General features: G+C 42.5%; 1 protein-coding gene across 3 annotated transcripts in view; it reads left to right on the top strand.

Annotated features, from left to right (window-relative positions):
- pane1 (proliferation associated nuclear element) overlaps positions 1-23,666 on the top strand; it is a 67,807-nt gene extending 44,141 nt beyond the window's left edge. Inside the window, exons 7-8 of one of the 3 annotated variants that reach the window (XR_011348362.1) lie at positions 19,075-19,395; positions 23,473-23,666. Coding sequence is in view for 2 of the 3 variants with exons in the window: in XM_069909997.1 (XP_069766098.1) it covers positions 19,075-19,282 (208 nt within the window). In the remaining variant the exon portion in view is untranslated. Of the gene's footprint in view, positions 1-19,074; positions 19,512-23,472 lie in introns of those variants that run through there. The other 2 variants (XM_069909997.1, XM_069909999.1) reach the window with 2 other exon arrangements.
- Positions 23,667-25,955: the final 2,289 nt, after the last annotated feature.

Genomic DNA, 25,955 nt, shown 5'->3' with positions numbered 1-25,955 from the left:
CCCAACAGGACAATGTAACACATCAAGATGTCCTCATAAAAAAGCTCACATTCATTTCCCTAAAATAGAGAAGCAAATATTCACTGACTGAGCAATATTCTGAATGATGTGGTTTTTTTAAAAAAAAAAATGACAAGAAACATAAAACTATTTTAAAATAGATCATCTACGGATGTTGATTTCAGGAAACAGACTTTTACCAAAAAAATGATACTTCATTGCAAGATTAGAGGGCTTAGAACAGAGATGTGGGGGAACATTTTTAGCCAGGGGCTGGTGAATCTATGGAACTTGTTGCCACAGATGGTTGTGGAGACCAGGTCATTGAGTGTATTTAAGGGAGAGATTGATGGGTTCTTGATTAGCCAGGGCATCAAAGGATATGAGGAGAAGGCCGGGCAGTGGGGTTGAGTGGGAAAATGGATCAGCTCATGATGGAACGGTGGGGAAAACTTGATGGTCTGTATCACTTTTCTATGTCTTATGGACTTATGATTTATATAGATACAGGCTCAGAAGAAGTACCTATGGAGTGATCAAAGTTCAGGTTTATTGTCAGAGTACATACATGACATCATATACAGTCCTGAGATTCATTTTCCTGCGGGAGTGGCAGAATTACCACTTATTGTTAGTGTAAAAAAGCTACTCAAAAATAGACATAAACATATAAACAAATAAAAAAATGTAAACAAACTGACTGTGCAATACAGTCCCTGATTGTTGTCTGATCTCCTTGGTTTAGCTGACATTGAGTGCAAGGTTGTTGGTGTGACACTACTCAAAGAGCTGATCTATCTCCCTCCTGTTCGCTTCCTCATTACTGTTTGTGATTCTGCCGACAATTGTGGTGTCATCGGCAAACTTGTAGATAGCATTGGAATTGTGCCTGGCCATAGTGATGGGTGTATAATGAGTAGAGCAGTGGGCTAAGCACACATCCTCAGGGTGTGCCTGTGTAGATGATCAGTGAGGAAGAGACGTTGTTTCCAATTTGTACTGACTGGGGTCTTCCGATGAGATGGTCAAGGATCCAGTTGCAGAGTGGGGTACAGAGGCCGAGGGTTTGGAGCTTGTTGACCAGCACTGAAAGAATAATGGTATCGAAAGCTCAGCTGTAGTCGATGAAGAGCAGCCATATGTACGAATTGGGTTAGGTGATCCAGAGCTGAGTGGAGAGCCAGCAATATTGCATCTGGCACTAAACTTAGTTGTTCCATTAGTGCCCAGTAGCTCTGGAACCCACTGAGATTAAACAGAAACCTCGCATGACTGAAGCCAGTATCGCATCATTCTGACGTAGGATGAACATTGCGCCCTGTTGTTCCCAGGGACAGTTTCTTTCTTTGACTCAGATCAGAGGCCCAGGCAGATATAATGCACGATTCTGCACCATCTGTAGAGTGCAGTGACCAATGCATCACAGGACATTGCAGGCAACTCTCCCCACCATCGAGAACATATACAGGGAACGCTGCTGTCGGAGAGCAGCAGCAATCATCAAGGATCTACACCACCCAGCACATGGTCTGTTCTCACTGCTGCCATCAAGAAAGAGGTGCAAGTCCCACAAGACTCGCACCACCAGGTTCAAGAATAGCCACTACCCTCCACCATCAGACTCTCCAACAACAAACTCAATCAGGGGCTCATTTAAGGGCTCTTCACTTGCACTTTATTGATTTTTAAAATTTTCTCTGTATTGCACAGTCAGTTTGTTTACATTTCTTTATTAATTTACATGGGTACTTTTTTTTGCTTGACCAATAAGTGATTATTCTTCCTGGCCTGCAGGATAAAGGAATCTCAGGGTTGTATGTGATGTCATGTGTGTACTCGGACAGTAAATCTGAAGTCCGGACTTATCAAAAACTCTCGGCTTTTGCGTGAATGAGTAAGCGCCACAGATGCCCAGTGGCAACAAGCAAACATGCGGAAGTTGTGGAAATATAAGAAAAAGTATTTACAGTTGTGTTTGGTTTTTTTTTTGTACTTTGTATTTTAGATGAAAAAAACGTTTCGTTGATAAACCATTAAAATTTACCTGTTTATTCTCCTTAAATTTGAGTTTTAAAAGTACTGCCCGAGAATCTGGAAAATCCCAAACTCCGGACCAACCCAATCCCCAAGCAGTCTGGGTTTTAGGACTTTCGTTTGGAATATTTAATTTTGAATTTTTCAAGTTGTACATGCATTTACATTCAAAATTCATATATCAATATCTTAATATGTAATCATGTTACATGATGGCTTTTAAAACCCAAATCAAATCTTCCCTCCCCCAATAGAAAATAAAATAAAAATCCCCAAAAAGAAATCAAAGAAAATCAGAAGAAAGAGAGAAGTGTCTTAGAAGTATCATCCAAACAAGAAGAGTCTATTTTTCCTGACTTTACTAGGTACAGGGGATGTCAGTATGAATTACATATATGCAAAAAACAAGTTAAAGTGACCACATTATCTTCTCAGATTGGATTATATCTCTTATCATCATTATATTTATTTAAAAACTATCTTTCTATTTCCCCATACCACACTCCCTTCACAGACCTAAGACTCAGCACAGTCAACTTTTCCCAAGATAAAAATATAAAACATATGTATAGGTTCTGGAGGCTAGCTCCCCCCCCCCCACCCCAAAGCTCCCAGGTAAAACAATTCCAAGAGAATTTTACTCTTTTTTTCCAAAGAATTAACATCAAACAATTCCAAATACATAGGAAGGTAAAATATAATTATTCAGATTTTTAAAATTTCATATTCGTAGAAGTTCTTTCATTCTCTCTGAATTTGTTGGTAACTTGTTCAAAAAATTCAATGACAGTAAAGATCTTGTTTTGCCCATTTGGCCTCGTGATTTGCGAAGTAGCTGGTTGATGCAGCACAGAGTTGTAACCTTGTTTCCAGAGGGTGCTTTTCAGTGGATTAAATTCCCATCTGTGTTTTAAAAGCATAGCACTAATGTCTGGATAAAAAAATATTTTTTCACCTTCTATTTTGAGAGGTTGTCCTTCTCTCTCTCCTTAATCTTCTTTGCTGCTGCTCTTAATATGTTTTCACGATTTTGAATGAGTATACAGTGTGTCCTGGACGAGAGAAAGGGGATCTGTACACCTTCTCAATTTCTATTTCAGTTCTGACATTTTGTACTCTCAAAAGTTTAAGTAACCATCCTTGAAAGAAGCAGATAAGCTTTGCCCCCCCTCCTCTCCCTCTTTCAGTCCCCCTTTTTTAAACATTATTACGCCTGCTAAAATTTTCTAAAGAATCCACCTTTTCCCATATTTTTGCTTTTTCTGTGGCCCATTCACTTAATTCTTTTTCCACAATGTCCACTCTTTCTGCTGTTTCGTCGACTTTTTCCTCCACTTCAGTCACTCTTTCATTTAAAGTCCGAATTTCTACCTCTGATCTGGTCACAGCTTTTAAAAGGTGATCCAATTTCTTATTTGTATTTTGATCTTTAATTAAAAGTGTTTTCATTATATCTTTGTAAGTATATTTCTCTTTAACTTGCACTCTATCTTTATTAGTGCTATTGCTTTGTTGAACATTTATCAGTTCATCTTCTGTTTTTTTTGATCGTTGTCTAAATCGCCATTTTGAAAGAGAGTTGTTCCTCCACCTCCTTGCTTCTGTCGGTGACGCTGAGCATCGTGCATGTGCACAGAGGTGTGCATGCACAGTCTCTTGTCTTCTTCTTCTTCCAGAGCATCTCTTGGCCCCGATGCCAAAGACGCAGCCGTTCCTCCCAGACATTGAGTTATCTGCGCAGGGGCCAGGACGGGCTACAACCCCTGTGTTAGGAATTAAAGTACCTTTAAAGAAATTGCTCGAGACAAAAATTGAGAACAAAGAACATTTATTACTACAACAATGCAAAGTTGGGTGCTTCCCCTTACCCTGGGAATACACACACACACTGGGGCTCACCCAACTTTTATACAGTTGATTTCAGTGTAGGAATACCCTCCCCCTTACATTCTTCTGCCTCCTGCTGGAGAGGTTTGGCATTAGGCAATCCTGCCTGCCTACGTGCAATTTCAGTATACTTGGAGAACCAGGGGGGGTTATCCTGTCGGTGTCCCTTCATGTCATTGTCCTTATTCACACCTTCCTGATTCTCGGGGCTACAGTCTCTTGATATGCAGAGTTGACTCATTCTATCTAGGGTTGGCTAATTTCATATGTATAAATCTGTGTATGGTTAGCTAATTAGAAATGTATGACTTGGTACTTCTGTCCAGGGCTAGGAGACCCTTATCTGATCCAGACTACCTCAACTTCCTACATTCTATTGTACCTTACCATTCCTTATCTTAGTCCTATGGTCTTGTCACAAAGGATAGAAGATTCTTATGTTAATCGTGCTGACTCTGCTTTCCTGCATCCTAAGCCCCAAACTTATCCTGTTTGAACTGGTTTCAGCCATTTTACTGATGAACTTTAGTTTCTTCCATGTTCATAATTTTAGATCAATTTTCCCATCTCTCACAATCCTCACTTTTCTTTTAGATCAGTAATACTGATCTTTCACCATGATCAGTGTTACTGATCTTTGGTTACTAGTGTCAGTGTGACTGATCCCCCACCCCCTCTCCTCACTTTTCTTTTAGATCAGTAACACTGATCTTTCAAGTGTAAGGTGTAGTTTTACCCAGCTGGTCAATAACCGAATTGTAATGTCTGTGTAAAGTCTTTAGGTAGGGGAGCACCATGAAGGTCAGGGGAGTGAGTCCAGCTGCTTATTAGGGTTTGGAGTATCAGGCTCCAGTTCTCAGTAAAGAGTCTAGTCCATCCCATACGTTGAAATATTGAAGCAGTGTCTTTGAAGCACACGACCTTTGTTAAGTGTTGTCCCGACGAAGTCTGTGAGAGGCGCTGCCTTCAGCAGCGAACAAGTAGCAGTCTATGAGAAGCGCTGCCTTCAGCAGCGAACGAGTAGCAGTCTATGAGAAGCGCTGCCTTCAGCAGCGAACGAGTAGCAGTAGTCAGGCGGTTCCGTTTGATTGTGGCTCGTATCTGATGTCCTCTTCAGCCCCGAACCCTAGGGCCACCGATCTCCGAAGGCTGTTTGGAGCCTGATATTAAAGTGTCAAGCAGCTCACGTTGTTGGAAACTGGTGCTCCCTTTCATGGGGTGATGAAAAGTGACCAAGCAGGGGGGATTGTTTCTTGTGATTTAACTGTGTGTTGCAGCTTGTCTGCTAACATTAGCATATATATCATTGAACTTGTGAGTTGCAGCCTGTCTGTGTACATTAGCATATGTATTAACTCTCTCTCTCTCTGTTACATGTACAATGCTGACTACCATTCTGTCTGTCTTTGTCCCACCATGTCCTTTGTGCTATCGCTTCAAAACTCCTGTCTTTAATACCTGTGTAGGCTATGATACAAATTAGATGTACTCCACTAAAGCTGTTTAATTCCCCTGGTCCGTATTGGGATCCCTTATATCCCATTATGATTATACATTAAATCTATGCCCTGTCTACATTCTAAAGGAGCTGAATTGTAACCTCTGCTGCCCCTATTCCAGGGGGGCTTAAAACATTAACGAACAATATTCCAAAGAAATTAGTAAACAACAATGAACAATACATGTAAAGCTCATTAAAAACAGCACTAAAATACAATAAGAACTGAATAAAGCACAATAAATGTAAAGCTCATTGAAAACTGCAATAAAATACAATAAGAACTGAATAAAACACAATAAATGTAAAGCTCATTGAAAACTGCAATAAAATACAATAAGAACTGAATAAAACCACAATAAATGTCAAGCTCATTGAAAACTGCAATAAAATACAACAATAACTGAATAATCAAAAGACAAGTAAAATACAACAATAACTGAATAAACCATTAAAGAAACGAAAAAAAATGTTAAATTACGGCACTTTGTAACAATCTGACTTTCCTTTGTGTTAGTGTAAAAATTGTAAAATGAAACACAAACCATATTTGCATGGGTTTTGAATATGTTAGACCTTATTAAAATGCAGTTGGAGCTGCTTGTCTGTATGGGGCACAACCCTCCAATTTGTTAGAGTGAGTACATAACAGACATTGCAGCACAAGAGCCCCTGCAAGAGAACTTGAAACATATTCAACCTTTAGTTCTGCCTTAAGTAAAATGCCTTGTGCCACAGCTCACAGGAGCTGGCCTTATTTAAAACAGTCTGTAAAACAGGCACCAAAAAAAAGTTAAAGATGTTCTTATGAAGATTGCACACACAATAATTTAAGTACAGGCTAGTTTCTATTATATTCCACTTAAAAGTTCTGCTGCATGAATCCTGGAGCTTGTGGAGTCATTATTGAATCAAGAAATATTGGTACCATGCCAATCTCATTCTAACATGCCAATTTTTCCAGTCCTTAAGTCAAGATGTACTGAATAGCATCTGGTACAAGATCTGTGAGTTCTCAATGATATTATTATTCTTATGCACCCAATTGTTCTGAACTATGCCACCAATTTAAATCATATTCCACCTATTGCAATACTCACACAGCACCATAGACCAGTTCGCAGGTTTATTTCTCCATTAAGCTGAATCCAGTCGCGCAGGGTTTACCTCCGTGATTATTTACAATGTAACTTCTGCACTACCGGATTTAAATATAAACCTGATGAATGGGGAAAGTTATCATGAATTAAATAACAGCGGCAATACAGAGAAATTGTGCTGAGGCATTAATTTCACTCCAGAGGAAAATGCACCAGAGAAATGAATGATTAAACTTATAGGAATCCCCATAGGAATCCCCAGAGGTATCTTTATTCTCCAGAGGTGGGTGATCTTTAAACTCACGGACCTTGACTGCTGAATGTGTAGAAGAAATGTATTAAATGTGTTGATAGGGCTCCATACCTCTAACTGCAAGACAAGAGCCTGAAGCCTCAATTTCAAGTGCCACAGTGCACTTAAAGGGACATGCACACTCCCCCTTCAACTGGCTGATCCAGCCACTTTACACATCAGATCCTTTCTTTATCTCACATACACTTAAAGTTAAGATGTATAGAACTCACCCTATTTGCGCAAACATTTCTCCCTGCAAATGTTATAACATCACTCAACTCTCAGGTACTCCCTGTGCAAAATCACATTTAAATACAATTTATTTCATAAATTGGAATTAACTGGTAGTTAAATTCGCTAATTCTACAGTATTGAAAAACGATCATTTATGACATTTAATTTTTAGCATGAATTTTAATCAATATTGGTCAGTGACTGAAGTGGGAAGTCGTGATTTATGAAATTATCTCTGGTCTCTACTCTCCCACTCCCTGCACTTCTCCCAACATTCAGGAGCTGGCACACAGTCCCTGCCTTTTTTTTTTTCATGTTACTCATCTACTATTCCTTTAACTGCTTGCATCAAAATGTTAGCCTTTGCTTTCTGCTTATCCTCAGATGTCTGGACAAATGCTTTTTGTGTGATCTGTAGAAGCTGGGTTATTCCCTGCTCATGCCAATTTTCTGTCTTTTGTAATTTTCTCTTAATGTCTGGGGCTGAGTTGGTAACAAAACCTGTTAGTACCAATTGTTCCCCTGCTGGGGATTCTATGTCGAGACCCCCATATTGTATATATATTTGGTCCCAAAAATTGGTCTAACTGTTCGGCACATCCCTGGGGATCTTCTATCAGGGAGGTCAGTTCTTTCTTAAAGTTACACACTTCAGTACTGGTCAGGGGCACATTTACGAAACCGAGACCCTCTCTCATGGGAACTTCCCGCAGTGGTCTCATCCAATTGGTTTCTGGCTTATTAGGTCTGGGTTCCTGCTCCCTGGGAAATGAATCAAAGGGTTCTGCCCTTTCTTCCTGAAGAGTCTCACACTGTTCTGAATTAAAGTTACCTCTCTCTCCTGCCAACAGAGGTGGTAATCGAGTGCTTTGTGAGCAAGTTATCATACCACTCCTGCTCTCTTCTCTCTTCTCTAGTGGTGGGGGAGGTGGGGAAGGTGCAGAAGGGTAGGTCATAGGAGGGGAAGGAAAGATAGGAGCTGGCATAGGAGGAACATAGGGTGGAGGGAGGGAATGTAACACATCCCAACCCTGTGATTCAGGGACAAGAGGTTCCTCCTCTCTCTTATCCCTGGATTCTTTCTCATTCAAAACCAGCTGTTCAATGGATCCCTTGAGCCAGCAGGCTGCATATTCCCTGCTCTCAACATTGTCTGGCTGGTTTTGATAGAGCCATAAGTTCAAAGCTTCACACATCCATTCATCCTCGGATCCGAATTTTGGCCAGTACACGGAGCTCCCTTTAACCGGGTATCTCACTCATTCATTACAACAATACCTGACCGTCGTCAGTTTGTCTTTACCGCGGGTCTTTCCTGTGCCCCACTCAGATAACATCATCCCAAGCGGGCTGTACGTAGCTATCTGGTGGTCACGTCCTGTGTCAGGACTCTCATCTCTACTGCCCGCTATTCCCATACTTAGGAACAAGTAAAATACTCTTACCGAGTTCTGGCAGTACTGCTCTAGCGCGCGTCCTTCCGCCGTTTGTTCTCAATGCCTCTTCTCGGATATCACTCGCTTCTTCCACTGACCAGCCACCCGTCGCCCGTGAGTCCAGCTGAATCAGCCGGGGTGCACCTACTCTCGTCGTCGGGGTACTCTGTCAGTGGAGGGAGTGTGATCCCGGACGAGCCCCCATTTGTTAGGAATTAAAGTACCTTTAAAGAAATTGCTCGAGACAAAAATTGAGAACAAAGAACATTTATTACTACAACAATGCAAAGTTGGGTGCTTCCCCTTACCCTGGGAATACACACACACACTGGGGCTCACCCAACTTTTATACAGTTGATTTCAGTGTAGGAATACCCTCCCCCTTACATTCTTCTGCCTCCTGCTGGAGAGGTTTGGCATTAGGCAATCCTGCCTGCCTACGTGCAATTTCAGTATACTTGGAGAACCAGGGGGGGTTATCCTGTCGGTGTCCCTTCATGTCATTGTCCTTATTCACACCTTCCTGATTCTCGGGGCTACAGTCTCTTGATATGCAGAGTTGACTCATTCTATCTAGGGTTGGCTAATTTCATATGTATAAATCTGTGTATGGTTAGCTAATTAGAAATGTATGACTTGGTACTTCTGTCCAGGGCTAGGAGACCCTTATCTGATCCAGACTACCTCAACTTCCTACATTCTATTGTACCTTACCATTCCTTATCTTAGTCCTATGGTCTTGTCACAAAGGATAGAAGATTCTTATGTTAATCGTGCTGACTCTGCTTTCCTGCATCCTAAGCCCCAAACTTATCCTGTTTGAACTGGTTTCAGCCATTTTACTGATGAACTTTAGTTTCTTCCATGTTCATAATTTTAGATCAATTTTCCCATCTCTCACACCTGGCTTCTCCTTGTAAGTAGGCCCTCTTCCACTAAGAAACTCCACATCTCCTGGAAGATCAAGAATACTGGCGATTGCTTATTTTTCTTAAAGATTTTCACCTTAAGAGTAAGTTCTCCCTTTTCTTCCTACGTAAGTTCTTGTAGACCCCTTTATCTTTTTCCTTTTCTGATAATAATTTCCCGGGAGCTTCGGGAGGCCGCCTCCTTCCTCCTATACATTATGTGATGTCCCCCTAGATTTTTGGACCATGGTTGGTACAGCACCAGCAATCGGAACCGGGGTTTGAATCCCAGCTTGTCTGTAGGGAGTTTGTATATTCTCCCCCTATCTGTGTGGGTTTCCTCCACTCAGAATGTACCCCGGCGTGGGGGGGGGGGGGGAGGGAGAGGGGGTGGAGGTTAATTGGGTGTACATTTGAGCAGCACAGACTCATATTACTGTGCTGTATGTCTACATTTAAATTTAAAATTTAAATTTAACACAAATGATTATTAATTTGAAAGTTGAGTAAAAATTATTTTTGGACAGCAAAGTTACTGTATAGATTAAGCTGTATAATTGAAGAAATTTGGTTGGATTCTTAGACTGAAAATCAAAATGTACACTCATGGAAAAGAATCAAACACACTTGCCAAACGTCCCTCCCAACAGTTCTGAGTATTAGCAAAAGGGTTTATTTTAAACAAGATGCCTTTATTCAGGATTCATCTCCCACAAACAGTCCATGATACAATTTTCAAGCATTTATTTTCTGGAAATGGTCTGTTTGTATGTTCTTTCAAGCTGCTCTCATTAACCCTGAGACTTTATTTATTTACATAACATTTATTTAAATAGGTACGTTTGTCCTGCATGTGCATTGTATGTGTGTTAGGTCTGGTTGTGTGTCTCCACGTTTTTGCACTGAGGACTGGAGAACGCTGTTTTGTCGAGTTGTAACCTGTGCGATCAGATGATAAATAAACTTGAAAGACATTATAAATAGTTCAATAAAAATGTAGCCATCCCAACAATTCGAAAAAAGCATTGGAACGTGAACCAGGCAATAGCAAAATAACAGGAGGTCATTTGTGAATTAACAGTAAGTTTCCTGATTCTTCATTTCCCAATACAATAACAAGGCAAAACATAATCACTTATAAAACATCATAGAGTCACACAGTGTGGAATCTGGCCCTTTGTCCCAACTTGTCTATGCCGACGAAAATGTCCCACCCACACTAGTCCCATATTCTCTAAACCAGTGGTTCTCAACCTATGTTTTCCCCACTTTCATCCTATGGCACAGGTGCTCTGTGTTTAGTAAGGGATTACTTAAGGTGGGATGTGAGAGGAAAGAAAAAGGTTGAGATCCACTGCTCTAAACCCATCCGATCCATGTATCTGTCCAATTACTGACAGCCAATGTGAGGGCACTGTGGAGCGGAGACAGAAGGAAAGCCACTCGAACAACAGAGGGGGGAGTAACAACACAGTGCCACAGTGACCTAGTCCCACTGATCTGAACCTGGATCATAGCCCTCCATACCTCTACCATCCATGTACCTGTCCAAATTCTTCTTAAAAGTTAAAATTGAGCCTGCATTCGCCACTTCAGCTGGCAGCTCGTTCCACACTCCCACCACTCTCTGGGTGAAGAAGTTCCCCCAAACATTTCCCCTTTCACCCTTAACCCATGTCCTTTGGTTTGCATCTCATTTACCCTCAGTGGAAAAAGCAGACTCACATTTACTCTGTCTATACCCATCACAATTTTGTACATCTCTATCAAATCTCCCCTCATTCTTCTACACTCCAGGGAATAAAGTCTGAACCTTTACCTGTAACTCGGTTCCTCAACATCCTAATAAATCTTTTCTCAGGTTCCTTTAACCATGCTTAGAGTCCAAAGTGTAATCCAAGAACATGAGGTTTGCCAAGTTTCAATACAGTGGGCTTTCTAGTGGATCCCAGGTACTGCCCATCAGGCCGACCTGCTGCACCAATCCACAGCCAGGTTTTTAGGTCCAGCCCTTCTCCCGGCCCAGCAGCCTCCGAGTCTGTGGACTCAGGCAATGCCCCAGCCACCCTAGAGAACAGCCTCTTGAAACAGAACATTCGGGTGAATGCACTGCGGGGCCCCATACTGAATGTGAAGGCTAAAAAAACGCAAGGAAATGCTGGTGGAACTCAGCTGGTCTCTCAGCATCCTTAGGAGGTAACGCTATCTTACCGATATTTTGGGCCTGAGCCCTTCTTCAGGATATGAGCAAAAAGCAGGTAGCTATGTCCAGCGAAGGCCTTTTGGCCTGTGTTCCCCCTACCCCGCCTTCTGTCCTCCCCACATCTTTTTATTCAAGTGCCCTCCTGCTTCCTGCTCGTACCTTGATGAAGGGCTCAGGCCAGAAATATTGCTCCTACATCTTTGCCTCTTATGGACACTGTGAGGCGGGCTGAGTTCCTCCAGTGTTTCTTTGTTTTTACTACAATCACAGCGTCTGCAGACTTTCACAGAATGAAGAGGGATTGGCTGCCCTGGTGTCCACCCAACCGGGCATGCTGCTGAGTGCTGCTTCTTCAGTTATTTGGTGAGGGTGATGCATCCTATGCTTTTGGTTTCTCTGCAATGGTAGTGCTCTGCTGCTGGTGCAGACCCACAGAGAGTGGGGAGCGGAGACACAGCGCTGCTCCGAAGGGTTCTACCGCCCAGTCCAGACACTGACAGCTTCGTGCAGGCTTTAAACAGCCTATTAAAGGAGGCAACAGTGGCTTTTTATTTAAATCCTGCAATGGAGGTGCCTGTGTTCGGCAGCGGCCTCGAGGGGTTGCAAACTCCGGGGAGGCAGGGGACTGGCGCAGGGCACATAATGGGGAGAACACCCGCAGATTTGAGAAGGAGAAGCAGAGGAGAAACCCATGGGATGGTGACCATGGCAGTGGATCAGTGAGGGGTTCTGCGGCTGAAGAGCACACAAGCTGCTGGTGGCTGCAGTCAATGGTCTCACCCCGGGCTGCAGACTGTCGAGATTTGCTTGAGACTGGCTGAAGGGGTACCGCGATTCGAGAGGGTGCTGAGGGCCGGAAGGGCCCTAAAGGCGATGAAGGCTTCCTGTCATGTTGGAGTTTCAGATGTGGAGCTCAGGCTGCTGATGGTTTGGATTGGAGTCTGTGCGACTGCAGGAGCTGTAGGAGCACTGGAGGCAAATCCACGGGCACTCGGTGACTTTGGGGGGGGGGACGCTCTTTTACTTCTCTTTCTCTGACTGTAAGGGGCACCAGGCAATTTCTGCTGATGGCAAATCTGTCTGTCTTATGACAGACAAAATGTAATTTTGTGTTGTATTACATCTGTTTTATTACATGACAATAAAAGAATCTCGAATAATGAATCTTGAGCTACTCCCACAGAATTACTTGATATCTAATCCTATTTTCCCATTCCCGACGTGCCACAACTTCCTTCTGGCATCTCCTAATTCAACACAGCTTAGCTAAGAAATTAAATACCTTTATAGCACAACCCCTCCTCCCTACTCCAAACAACATTAGTGCTTAAACACAGAGTACATTGAACCAGTGTCATAACTGTATAAAACTTAATACATGAAAGTTTCTGAACCTGTGAATTCATTTGGCATTAAAAGCAGAAAATACTGAAATGATTCAACAGAAGAGGAAGCAAATTTAGGAGAATGAAGGACGATCTTATGGAAATGTTTTGAATGTTGAAAGGCTTGGGCATAGTAGTTGTAAAAAGTTATTTCCCACAGTGGGAGAGTAGGACAAGAGAGGACAACTTCAAGTCTGATGGGTGTCTGCCGAGAATAGAGGTGCAGAGGAATTTCTTCAGCCAGAGGGTGGTGAATCTGTGGAATTTGTTGCCACCGACAGTTGTGGAGGCCAAGTCATTGGGTGTATTTAAAGCCGAGATTAATAGGTTCTTGGTTAGCCAGGTGATGGATAGAAGGCCAGTCAGTGGGGTTGAGTGGGGAAATGGATAACCTCGTGATTAAATGGTGGGGCAGACTTGATGGGCTGAATGTTCTTATGGTCTTAAGTTGGGGAGAGAGACAGGGTTGATGATTCAGGTTGACCTGTACCTCACTGCACACATCCTGCCTGTACTTTACAAGCATTTTCTGCTTCTATTTCCTCTTGGCAGCATCTGCAGCATTTTGCTTTTGTTCAGCTACTTTGGAAGTTATCTGTGCTTTGACTGCAACCAAGGATCTGATGAGCCCCCAGTGAATTGATGCAACTGTGCTCTCAGCGATTTCCCCTGGGATATCTGCAGATTTGGCGAAAAATCCAGACAGACAGGCAATCAGGAAATCCCTGGAGAGAAGTTCCTGACTGGAATATTGTGATTATAACAGGTTCAGATCTGCCACAGTCACTCTAACCTGATCTTGGCTCCCTCCCTGAGAAGTTTCTTCAAGGAAGTTTAGCATTTGGAATTTTCACTGTATCTCTGGGTAGTTTTGGTGGTGACCAGGACAGTTGCTCCCAGTTCAGTCGCAGGCAGTGGAAAACTGTGATCCATGCTCTGGTAAATGTTGGGATTCTTCTCTGGCAGATGATTTCTAGTGCAGCCATTGTTGAACTGGGAAGCTCCTGTATTCCTGAATCCCTCCAAGTCTTTGGAAATCCAATTCACCGCTTGAGAATTGCTGTTGTTCTCTTGCGAGCAGTAACTCCCATTTCTTGAGGCAATCCCATTCAATTTATCAGCCTCTTCTGGCGCCTCCTCGATATTATTAACTGGAAAAAGTAAAAGATTTGTACCTGTGAAAATCCATGTATTATTTGCACACACACTTTGTGGACTTCAGCGTTGGCTTGTGTTTGAAGCGTATTTAAATTCCTTGATTTTTTTTTGTTAATAATTTTTTTTTTAATCTAGTTTTGAAACCCTTTCAGTGCCGTGTTAGGTGATCTAGTTATAGAGTCGCACAGCGTGGAAATAGGCCCTTTGGTCCAACTTGCCCATACTGACCAAAATGTCCCACTTACACTTGGCTGAATGAAAATGTGTTAAATAAAAAAAAGTGTCAAATCCGGAATAAAATCATGTTCTTGGTGATAAACCAGTGACAACATAGTGCAATTTTAGACATTGTAAAGTAAAAAATCTTTCTCCTAAAAGAAAAGTTTAAAACAAACTAATGGTGATAGAAATGTGGGTGATGAAGATCTTCTAAGTGTCTTTAATCTCCCACTCTGAGCACAAAATATCAGCCACTGAGGTGACACTATAGAGGGAGGGACAAGGGGATGAGTCTACCTTCAAAAATCTTGTTGCGAGTGCGGGAAACAGAGCAAAGCAAAGGGCTGACAGAAAAGAAGACTGGATCAAAGAAATGAAAGATGAAATAATTCAGCATTCCCAGAGGGAATGCCATCAGACGCACTTTGAAATGTAGAAGTCTTTGAAAGGGTTTGGAGTTTTAAAAAGACGTCAAGAAAGTACAGGTCTGAATTCTTGGAACAATCTTTTCTAAGTGTTAGCATTCCACCTTGATCGGCACTTTGAGTGGGGCTACATTTTTCCTGTGATGAACTGCAGAAATGATCACTGATTCCCACACCACTCCCGCTTCCTGCTTTAATGGAGGCCAGTAATGAAGGCTATCTCCCATCCGGGCCCATATTATAGAAATACGCAGCCTTTATGATGAATACTGGCTCCCAGCAGAGGGCCCAGCCCTGAAGCGTTGGTTCCCCTTTACTTCCTGCAGACACTGCATGAACTGCTGAGTTTCTCCAGTTCGTTGGTGTATTGCACTTGACCCCTGCGTTGGTTTAAGAAGAAAAATCCTGTCAGTTCTACCCTTTGGTCCAACTCGAGGTGAACAGGAGCTAAAACCTGACCAGCTTTAAATGTAGACATACAGCATAGTAACAGGCCCTTCCAGCCCATGAGTCCATGCCTCCCAATCATACCAAAATGACCTGCAACCCCTGGTACATATAGAATGGTGGGAGGAAACCAGAGCACTCGGAGTAAACCCAGGCAGACATGGAGAGAATGTGCAAACTCCTCACAGACAATGCAAGTTTCAAACCCCAATCCCGATCATTGGTAATGTAATAGCATCGTACTGAACGTTATAGTGGATCATGAGCTCATCGTGCTTACCTCTTCTGCCTTCTGTCCTCTGCCACTTAATGAGTACTGAGATGAAGACAATGACCATCAGCCCAGCAACAAGTGCAGCTGATGCCACAGTGGTGTATACAATCCAGGAGTAGTCCACATTCACACCCTTTATCAAGTCTGGTATGTCAACAGTTGCGAACCAGCTCTCTGTGCTGGATTCTTCAGGGACTGGAATTGCATCAAGAAGATCAGGTCAATGAAAGAAACCCCTGTTATTGTATCTTCTGGGTAACCTTTGCTTTTCTAAAATGTCGGTGACTCAGAGCCCTATTAGGAATTTCATTTCTCAAATTGCCTTGGATTCTAATCAAATCAAGTCAAATTTATTGTCATCTAATTGTACAAGTACAACCCGACGAAACAGTGTTCACCAGTCCTTGGTGCAAAACACACAGACACACAACCAGACATAACACACATACAGTCAAACAATGCATATACAATGAATAATCAATATTTGAAATCATGGGAACAGCAAGGTATTAAGTTGGTACAAGACTGTTATGAAGCTGGTTCTTTTCTTTAATAGAAAATGTAGACATTTAAAGAAAAATTTGGAATTATGTCAAATACATTGTTTGCATATTAGCAAGTTCATGCTTTGTTGTTAGATAATTTTGGACGTGAGTTAAATTTACCTAAGCGAACGAAATTTGAAACTTACAGATGGAGACAAAAAAGAATTTATTTCAGAAATGTACGCTTTGTTACAACGTAAAATGAGTAAGCCAGATTTCTATAAATTGAGAATTAAATGGGAGGGAGACTTAGCTCTTCCAATATCTCAGGAAGAATGGATGATTATGTGTGAAGACAGTATGACTAAACTAATAAATGTGAGATACAGACTGATTCATTATAATTTTCTTTAACAACTGTATTTAACTCTTGAGAAGTTAAATAAATATGTATTTAGTTCTTCAGATTTATGTTTTCGATGTGGTAAAGAGACTGGTTCTTTCATACATTCATTGGAACTTGACCCGATGTTATTTTTGTTGGGATACAGTACAACATTGATTTTAGGGTTAAAATTGGAGAAGTCCCAACTTGTGTTTATTTGACTGGCTTTAGCAGTGGCTAGAAAATGTATAGCTATTACCTGGAAAAATGAAATTGCGTTGAATATTCAGAGATGGCACACTGAGTTGCGAACGTGTATTCCACTGGAAAAGATAACTTACATGATAATTACTCTTTTTTATTAAGGTGTGGGACCTGTATGAAATATATGGGTTTAGTAATGTAATAAAGTTTTTATTTCTTCCCGGAAAGAGATGGCACCCAACACAACAATAAGTAAATGTTAACTCCAATTATTTTATTTGGAGTAGCTTTGAGGAGGGGAGGGTATGAGGGGGGAGGGGGAATAAAGGGAGAAAAGTTTTGTATATTTGTATTTCTTTATTTGTCTGTATACTATATCTTTAATAAATAAAATATACAAAACAATGCAAATACAGGACAAGTATTTCATCTATATGAATAAATATGAGTGTGAGAATCTCAGATGGTCAATGCGAGCAGTTCCTTTGATCGTTCACCATTCTCACTGCCCATGGGAAGAAGCTGTTCCTCAGCCTGGTGGTGTTGGCTCTGATGCTCCTGTATCTCTTCCCCGACGGGAGCAGCTGAAAGATGCTGTGGGCAGGGAGGAAGAGGGTGCACAATGAAATTGTGCGCCATCTTCAGATCACATTGATGGGGATGGTGGGGGGGTGGGGGAAGACTCTAGTGATCCTCACTGCCGCACTTATATAAACATATATCTTTACCTCCTCTGGATGCTGCGAGACCGGCTGAGAACCTCCAGCATCTCTTGGGTTTCAACAACAATCTCAGCATCTCCAGACTTTCCTGTTTTACTCCAGATTTCCACTATCCTGCTTATGAAATGTATCGCCAGTCCCTCACTGTGCTGTGTCTAAGGGAAGACCCCTCCCACCCTGCACACAGTGTCTTCCAGCTGCTCTTGTCGGGGAAGAGATCCAGGAGGATCAGAGCCAGCACCACCAGGCTGAGGAACAGCTTCTTCCACAGGCAGTGAGAATGCGGAACGACCAAAGGAACTGCTCACACTCACCCTCTGAGACTCTCATATTCATGAAACAATATTTATTTATTCATTCGTATAGATGAAATACTTATCCTGTATGTGTATTGTTTGTCTGTATGTGTGTTACGTCTGGTTTTATGTCTCTGTGTTTTGCACTGAGGATTGGAGAATGCAGTTTCGTCGGTTTGTACAGTAAAACCTCATTAGAACGTGGTAGATGGGGTCCAAGATTTCATACCACGTTTCAGCCAAGTCATGGAACAGCCAAAGAAAAGAAACATAATTAAAGTGGCACTATTTGATCAAGCACGGTGTAAAATAGGTGAGAAGTAAATCGACTCATGATAATGGAGGTAATTTATGCAGATTAACACCTTCAAAGAAACTAAATTCAAGATGTAAATATACAAAATGTCAGTCAAACGCATCTATTAAAAATAAGTTAAAATAATTTATAATTTCAATTGGTTCCCTTTGAAATGGATTTTGAGGGCAAAATGCATATCAATAATCCATCCATCTATCTTTCAAAATTTGCAAAGTTTGGGGTCCACAGACACCCACGCTGTAAGCGATTCCGCGGATTAACGAATCGCGTTTTAATGAGGTTTCAGTGTACTTGTCCAATCAGATGACAATAAACTTTACCTGACTAAATCCGGGAACTCCCTTCCCCAGCTGAAGGAGTGAGTTTTAAGAGGGCAGATTCTGTTGCCTTCTCTACCTGATGAACAATAATTTCCAGCCTTGGCATCTCATAAATGAATTTTTAAAAATTCAACTCCTTTCAGATACTTATCTAATTTCAATGGAAAGGGAATTTCTGTTTCACTGCCTCTTGCCCTGAGAACTGATGCTGGAACTTGGATACTTTGAGTTTAAAGGAACCAGGACATGGCACCTCCTCGACATGGAATTTCCCTCGAGACCAGAGACAACTCTCAGATTTCTGTTAAGCTGGATAGTTACATGGAGGGGAGAAGATTGGAGGGGTATGGACCAGGTGCTAGTCAGTGGGACTAGGAGGGTTCTGTATATGGTGATATATATATCTCCTTTGGCGCTGGTTGTAAATCCTGAAGCTTCTATTTGGAATTCTTTGCCCTGCATAGCTTCAAAAAACAATAGCCTGCACCTTTGTTAGATTTTTCTCTAGTCATGTTTAAACCTCACGAGGGGGCTCAGGCACTAAAGGCCTCCTGATTGTGTCGGGTTTGAATCTGGAGCTTGGGTTGCCGATGGTTTGGACTGAAGTCTTTGTGGCTGCAGAGTCTGTGGAAGCACTGGAGGTGAATCCAGACACTCAGTGACTCTGGGGGGACCTCCCTTTTGCTTCTCTTTCTCTGACTGTAAAGAGTGTCGGGTAAATTCTGCTAACGGTGAATCTTTGACTGCTTTACAGTAGACTCAAGGCAGTTTCGTGTAATATTACATCTGCTTTATTACATGACAATAAAAGAATCTTAAATCTTATGTGTTTGTTGATAGTTCTAGGACAGTACATCGAAGGAAAGATGTTATTGCTCCAGAGAGGATGCAGAGGAAATTGAAGAGCGCGGTACAGGACGGATCCACAATGTCTGTGCCCTTTGTTCTGCCAGTTTTGCCTGCATGTGGTCTACAACCTCCTCATTTACCAGGGCTGGGGAAGTTAGTCACAGTCACAGAAAAATGCTATGGTTCAAGGAAGAATTGAATGGAAGAGAGTCAGCAGCATTACAACAGTGGAACTAACTTACGCTGCACCTTTCAGCCCAGCTGTGACCAAGTGCTTCTCATAATCACGTTGCTGTAGGACGATTTTACAAGGTTAGTTACCACTTCCTTCACAGCTCACTCCTCACCACTTCCTCGTCTGACATTACCCCTTTGAGCCACAAATAAACCACTGCTCTTCAGATCTCTAGTCACCTCTGTAAAGTACATCTGGGCTCTGGAGCTATTTGCACCTTTCACTCTTCTGCCATGGGCTCTTATCTCAGTCTGCACCACCACACTTCTGCTCCTCTGGTTCAATTTGGCTGTGGGATCTGCTCTTGACCTTGTGGAGATGCTCATTAGTTGTATCTAATCACTGGGACAAAAAGGGGAAATGATTCATGAGAGACTGTGTGTGTGTGTGTGTGTGTGAATTGAGAGTGTATGTAGGCATGTGTGTATTGTGACAGAATATGTTGTGTTTGTGTTGTAAGTAGACATGTTTTAAAGGATAAATTGTGGCAAGTTTTTGAATATAGGTCACATGCAAACACTTCAAAACAGATCTCATTTAAAATCCTGGAGTCTGCTCAAGCCAGACAGGCTGGCTCCGAGTTTCTTTGCAAAAGCTTTGGGGAGTGCCTATAGAGACTTCACTAATGTACTGTTGTTTTGATAAGCAACAGATGAAAGAACTCGGAGGATTAGGTTCGGAGCCGCAGTCTGTCTGAGTGTGTTTTGCAAACAGAGAGAGTCAAACAGGGTTTTTTCTGAGTGAGAGGGAGAGAGAATTCAAAACAGGAGCAGCAGCTGGGACTGGAACAGGACAAGCTGGCAAGCTTGTGGAAAAACACCATTTTGAAGATTGGTTGTTAGTGCTTAGTTCAGCCTGGTCAAAGCCCTTGTGGTTCATACAAGAGGAGAGGACTGACTGCCTAATGTTTCACTTGAAGTAAGGGAAACAAAAAGGAACTCGGTTATCATCTGGAAAACCCTGATGGGGCTAGTTTCTTCAGCAAGACGGTGACATGGTTGATTAGAAGGAATCAGTTTGTGTCCAGTGAACAACAAATCTCTCTCTCTGAAAACCAAGAAGACCTTTCCTGAGTGGTAGCCATTTACCTTTCAAGCACCAAGGCCTGGTGAAATTCATAAATGTTAAATTCAGTGCACGGTATAAGAACTGCCTGTAACCAGTGAACTTGGAAGAATGAGAAGTGAGATTGGACTGTGAATCAAATAACTTTTCTAAATTTAAACACACATTACATACATGTGTGCTTAAAATTAGAAGGGGGTTAAAGTTAGGTTGTTAAGTGGATAGTAATAGATAAAGTTTGATCCTGTTTTCATGTTTAAAGATAATTAAAAGCAACTTTTGTTAAGCCATTTGTCTTTGTGAATTTCTGTTGCTGCTGGGTTTTGGGGTCCTCTGGGCTTGTAACAGTATAGTGTGTGTGTGTTTGTGTTAGTCTATGAGTATGAAAGTGTGTGTATTGTATGTGTGAATGGAGAGAGAGTGTATGTAGTTTGAGTGTGAGAGAGAGTGTGGGTGTGTTTATGTATGTCTATGAGTGTAAGACTCTGCTACCATCGGGAAGGAGCCTGAAGACGAACACCCAGCGGCACAAGGACGGCTTCTTCCACTTCGCCATCAGATTTCTAAATGGACAATGAACCACAGGCACAACCTCACTTTCTCTTCTTTTTGCAAATTTGCACACAAATTTATTTTTAAATGTAATTTATATAAATGTTTACACTGTGATGCTGCCACAAAATAATGAATATCATAACATGTTCAATAACTTCTGATTCTGTAATTTAACTTCTCAAAATTCATCATTTTCTGCTTATCTTGAATTAAATTCCATCAGCCATTCCCTTCTTTCCCCAAGTGATCTCGATCTTGCTGTAACAGACAAACTGTTCAACGTCCACTCTCAAACGGGGACCATACTCAACCCCTGGGGGCCGAAGCACATTTTGGGGGGGGGGGGTGCATGGACTGAAATCATGAAAGTATTTTGTGTTTTATGTAGTTAGTCGGAAGAAACTTTGACAGAGGTCTAAGGGTTCCACAGCCAAAACCTGAGAAGTGCTGCACTAATTTTGGTGTCTTCCGCAAACCTAACCAGTCACATTCTTTTCCAAATTGTTCATGCCATATATACTCGTGTAAACGTCGAATATTTGGTCCAATTTTTTGGGTCAATTTGAGGGGTTGACTTTTACACAGATACCAATTTAAGCACAATTACGATCAAGGTGATGGACTAGGTGATGAGTCCGCGTTTGGGGCATTGAGAGCTTTGGATGGGTGGATGGCCAGGGCCTCAGAGAGTCTGTAGCCAGGGTGTCAGGAGCACTGGCGGACAGCCGGGGTGAGGGTCCGCAGCCAAGGCATTGGGAGCTCTGGTGTTCGGGGTGGCTAGGTTGAAGATCCACGGTTGTGGCCTTGGGAACTCCAGGTTGAGTCCACAGTTTGAGTGTCGGGAGCTCGGATGGGCGGGTGGTTGGGGCCAAAGAAAATGGGGGGATTCATTTTCTACGTGGTACAATTACCTGAGTATACATGGTATTCATTGACAAAGATCACTGTGTACAGGTTTCCAATTTGCAAAACTCTCACCCTTGCTCTCCTGTCACCAAGTCAATCTACTAACTCACTGAGAATATTGAACCAATCTGGATGCCGTGGGCATGAAGACAATTGGATGGCACTTTTTGCGATTGACTGATTACTGAACCTCTCTGTGGTGGTGCAGGCAGCTGGTACGGAACCCTTGCAGCCGAGTGTTTATCAGCATTGCTGAAGCTAGCAGTACTCACTGAGTGTCCTAATAAGGTGGAAGTTCAAACACACACAGTCTCTCGCAGACAGAATTCCGCACACATGCGTGCATCCGAATATACACTGGCACCACAAGCTCATGCCAGACCCACCCATTCTCACATGCCTCCACTCAAAATTTCAAGCATTTCTTTCAACACTCACACACACACCTGCGTACACACAAAAAACCACACACATACTCTCACACGCACACTACACACCACACACTACATACTATACACACGCACATGCATACACAGAAAACACCACCTACAATCTCACATGCACACACACACTAACTCACACACTACATACTATACACGCACATGCATACACACAAACACAGCCTCACGCACATACAGACGTGCCAACACACACACATTATACACATGCACACAAATAACAAGTATATGCATACACACTCATATTCACACTTGCACTGGGTTTACACAATTATCCCTGACTACATGAACACACACTCAGATGCACACGCATGCACATGGATTCTAGTAGTGATCATTCTTGCATTCCTACCTGTGATGTCCAGAACACATTCCAAAGACAGTGCGTCCTCCTCATAACCTTCGGGACACATCCCTTTCAGTGCAGAGCTAGCCGGGTTTTGCGGGACTTTATCTCCCTGTGAGATTGTGCCAGTGTTTCACCCTTCCTCCCAGCAGAGTGTGCTGAGCCAGTGATTGGCGAGCACTTTGCTCACTGAGGAAGTGGAATCACTTTGAAGTAGTTCTCAAGAAAAGGAAAGTTTCTGTGACAGCACATCACATCTTAAACTTTGCAAAATGTCCCCATCCAAAGCGTCATCACACATAACCTCACTCATGGAGTGTAAGTAGGCAGTGATATTTCAAGGAACTGTTTTTGTTCAGAGAGTGAGAGAGACAGAGAGAGGTAGAAGAAATGGTGGGGGGGGGGGGTTATTTCACCCATTATTAGTGGGATCGAGAGGTCATCTGCAAAAATAAATGCAAGAATTTAGAGAGAAAAAAACAAGCAGTATTAAATTAAAAAATGTTCTTTCTTTCAATTACTTTTAGCATTGACCATTGTCATTCACAATATACAAAAGCTCATGGCAGTAACTGAAAGATACACATTGGGTAGATAGGGTTGTTGAGAGAGCTTTTGGCACATTGGACTCATTTAAGGACTCTTACTTGTGCACTTTATTGATTTTTTTCTCTCTGTATCGCACAGTCAGTTTGTTTGACATTTCTTTATTTGTTTGCATGTGTAGATTGTGAACAGTTTTTTTTCCACAGTACCAATAGATGGTAATTCTGCCTGGATCACAGGAAAAATAATCTCATGGCTGTATGTAATATCATTTTTAGACGTACAGCCTGGTAACAGGCCATTTCGGCCCACGAGTCTGTGCCGCCCAATTTACAATCCCCCACCCCGGTACATTTCAAATGGTGGGAGGAAACCGGAGCCCCCAGTGAAAATCCACGCAAACACAGGGAGGTCGTACAAACTCCTTTCAGACACCGCGGGATTCGAATCCCTGTCCCGATCGGAATCGCTGGCTCTACAGTAAAATAGTGTTGCACTAACCACTACGCTAATTGTGCTGTGCCTTGTACTCTGACAATAAATCTGTGACCTGAAAGTATTGAATATGAGTTTGGATGTTGTGGTAAAGTTGTATAAGATATTGATGAGGCCAAATTTGGAGTATTATGTGCAGTTTTGGTCACCTAACTACAGGAAAAATATCAAAAAGATTGAAAGAGTGCAGAGAAGATTTACTAGGATGTTGCCAGAACTTCAGGAACTAAGTTACAGGGAAAGGTTAAACAGGTTAGGACTTTATTATACCTCCCTGGAAGGTAGAAGGAGGGGAGATTTGATAGAGGTATACAAAATTATGAGGGGAACAGACAGAGTAAATGTTTTTCCTGCTGAGGGTGGGTGAGATACAAACCAGAGGACATGAGTTAAGGGTGAAAGGGAAAAGTTTAGGGGGAATTTATTCACACAGAGAGTGCTGGGCGTGTGGTGAAGAGGTGAATGCGGGCTCAATTTTAACATTCAATAAAAATGTGGACAGGCATGTGGATGGGAGGGGCATAGAGGGATATGGACTGGGTGCAAATCAGCGGGACCAGGCAGAAAAATAGTTTGGTGCAGTCAAGAAGGGCCTGTTTTCTGTGCTGTGTGGTTCTATGTGTCTGTCTCCTGCAGCCACAGGGGTAGGTGTCAAGGGGATGATTGGTGGGAAGGAAGGAGTGAACAAGGAAGTCACGGAGGGAGTGGTCTCTAGAAGGCGGAGAGGGGAGGAAAATAAGTGGTGGGATCGTGTAGTAGATGGTGATGATGACAGAGAATGATAAGTTGGATGTGGAGACTGTCTGCTGGGGTGGTACGTGAGGACAAGGGGAATCCTATCCTTGTTGAGCAGCAGGACAGTTTGAGTCAGGTGACCTATCGTTGCATTTGATTATTTTTTGTCTTCTCGTGTGAATGATATCATGCGGACTGCCACATTTCTACTTCTCATCCACATTATTATTATCCTTCTACCTGCTGTACGACGTGGAACTTCAATCCACCTCTACGTTAAAATTCCCACTCGATCTTCAAATCACTCCTGAGCCTCTTCTCTCTGTACCCTGTTGCAGCATTCCTCCAATTCCGGCCTTGCTATCATCTCCAAATGACCTCACACTTCCCTTGAAGGCCAAGTCTTTAGCTGCCAAATCTTGGCTCTGAATTTCTTAAAGTTTATCTGCCTCTCCCCAACATCCTCCTGAAAATCTACCTTTCAGGGCAATCTTTCAGTCATGCGTGTCTGGATAAAAATTTGTTGAATTTCCTCACTCCAATGGGGCTTTTGCAGCATTAAAGGTATCAGGCAAATGCAAGGTGATAACTTCTCACAAAACAGGTTGTGTGTGGCCAACAACAGCATGTGGACCTTTCAGATGTAATTGATGGGGAGTGTTGTCAGCTTTCATGGGCCAGGTTTCTCTCTGAGATTTAGTGATGCTGTAGGCTGTGGAGAATGCAATAACAGGAACTGGGTTTTAATTTAATTTAGACATTCATCATGGTAATGAACCTGTGCCGCCCAAAAACCCCAATGAACCTACAACCCTGGTACGTTTTGAAGGGTAGGAGGAAAACGGAGCCCCTGGAGGGAACCCACACAGACATGGAGAACGTACAAGCTTCTTACAGACTGCGCTGGATTCGAACCCCAATTGCTGATGGTTTAACATGTTATGCAAACCACCATGCTAACTATTCCACCCATTTTGTTGATGACAGTATTCAGCAGTCATCAGTAATTAGTGTTCAAGCTATTGCTGTGAATGCAGACCGCACAAGCCCATGTGCGCATGTGCGCACACACACACGCACACATAATCTGAAAACATTTAGACTAAAGCAGCCTCTGTCGATAACTCAGATTGTGTCTGATTCTCAGAGCTTTCTGTTTCTAACCCAGCAGGAAAACAAGGCTGTCATGTCACTTCCTGTGTGTTGTGACACGGTTAACACTCACCCAGACTAACCTGGACCATTAGAGGGAGCTCAGCCACCAACAATACCAGACACCACACAGCAAGGCCCTATGGCCTGTCTCCATGCCATGCAGGAGACAACTTTGATCCACTGGCATTGGAAAACTTCTGCCTTGGCTCCATCACTTCCATGGTGCCTCTCTAGAGGGAATCAGTTGAGGAAGACAATTGATGGAAACCATTGAAAAAACACAAATGCTGGAGAAAATCAACAGGTTAAACAGTGCCTTTATGTAGCAAAGGTGAAGATACATCACCAACGTTTTGGGCCTGAGCCCTTCATCAAG

Source organism: Narcine bancroftii, chromosome 13 (genome assembly GCF_036971445.1).
Source record: "Narcine bancroftii isolate sNarBan1 chromosome 13, sNarBan1.hap1, whole genome shotgun sequence".
Taxonomy (NCBI): domain Eukaryota; kingdom Metazoa; phylum Chordata; class Chondrichthyes; order Torpediniformes; family Narcinidae; genus Narcine; species Narcine bancroftii.
The sequence above is the reverse complement of the archived record's forward strand: the minus strand, read 5'-3'. Positions and strand labels throughout refer to the sequence as shown.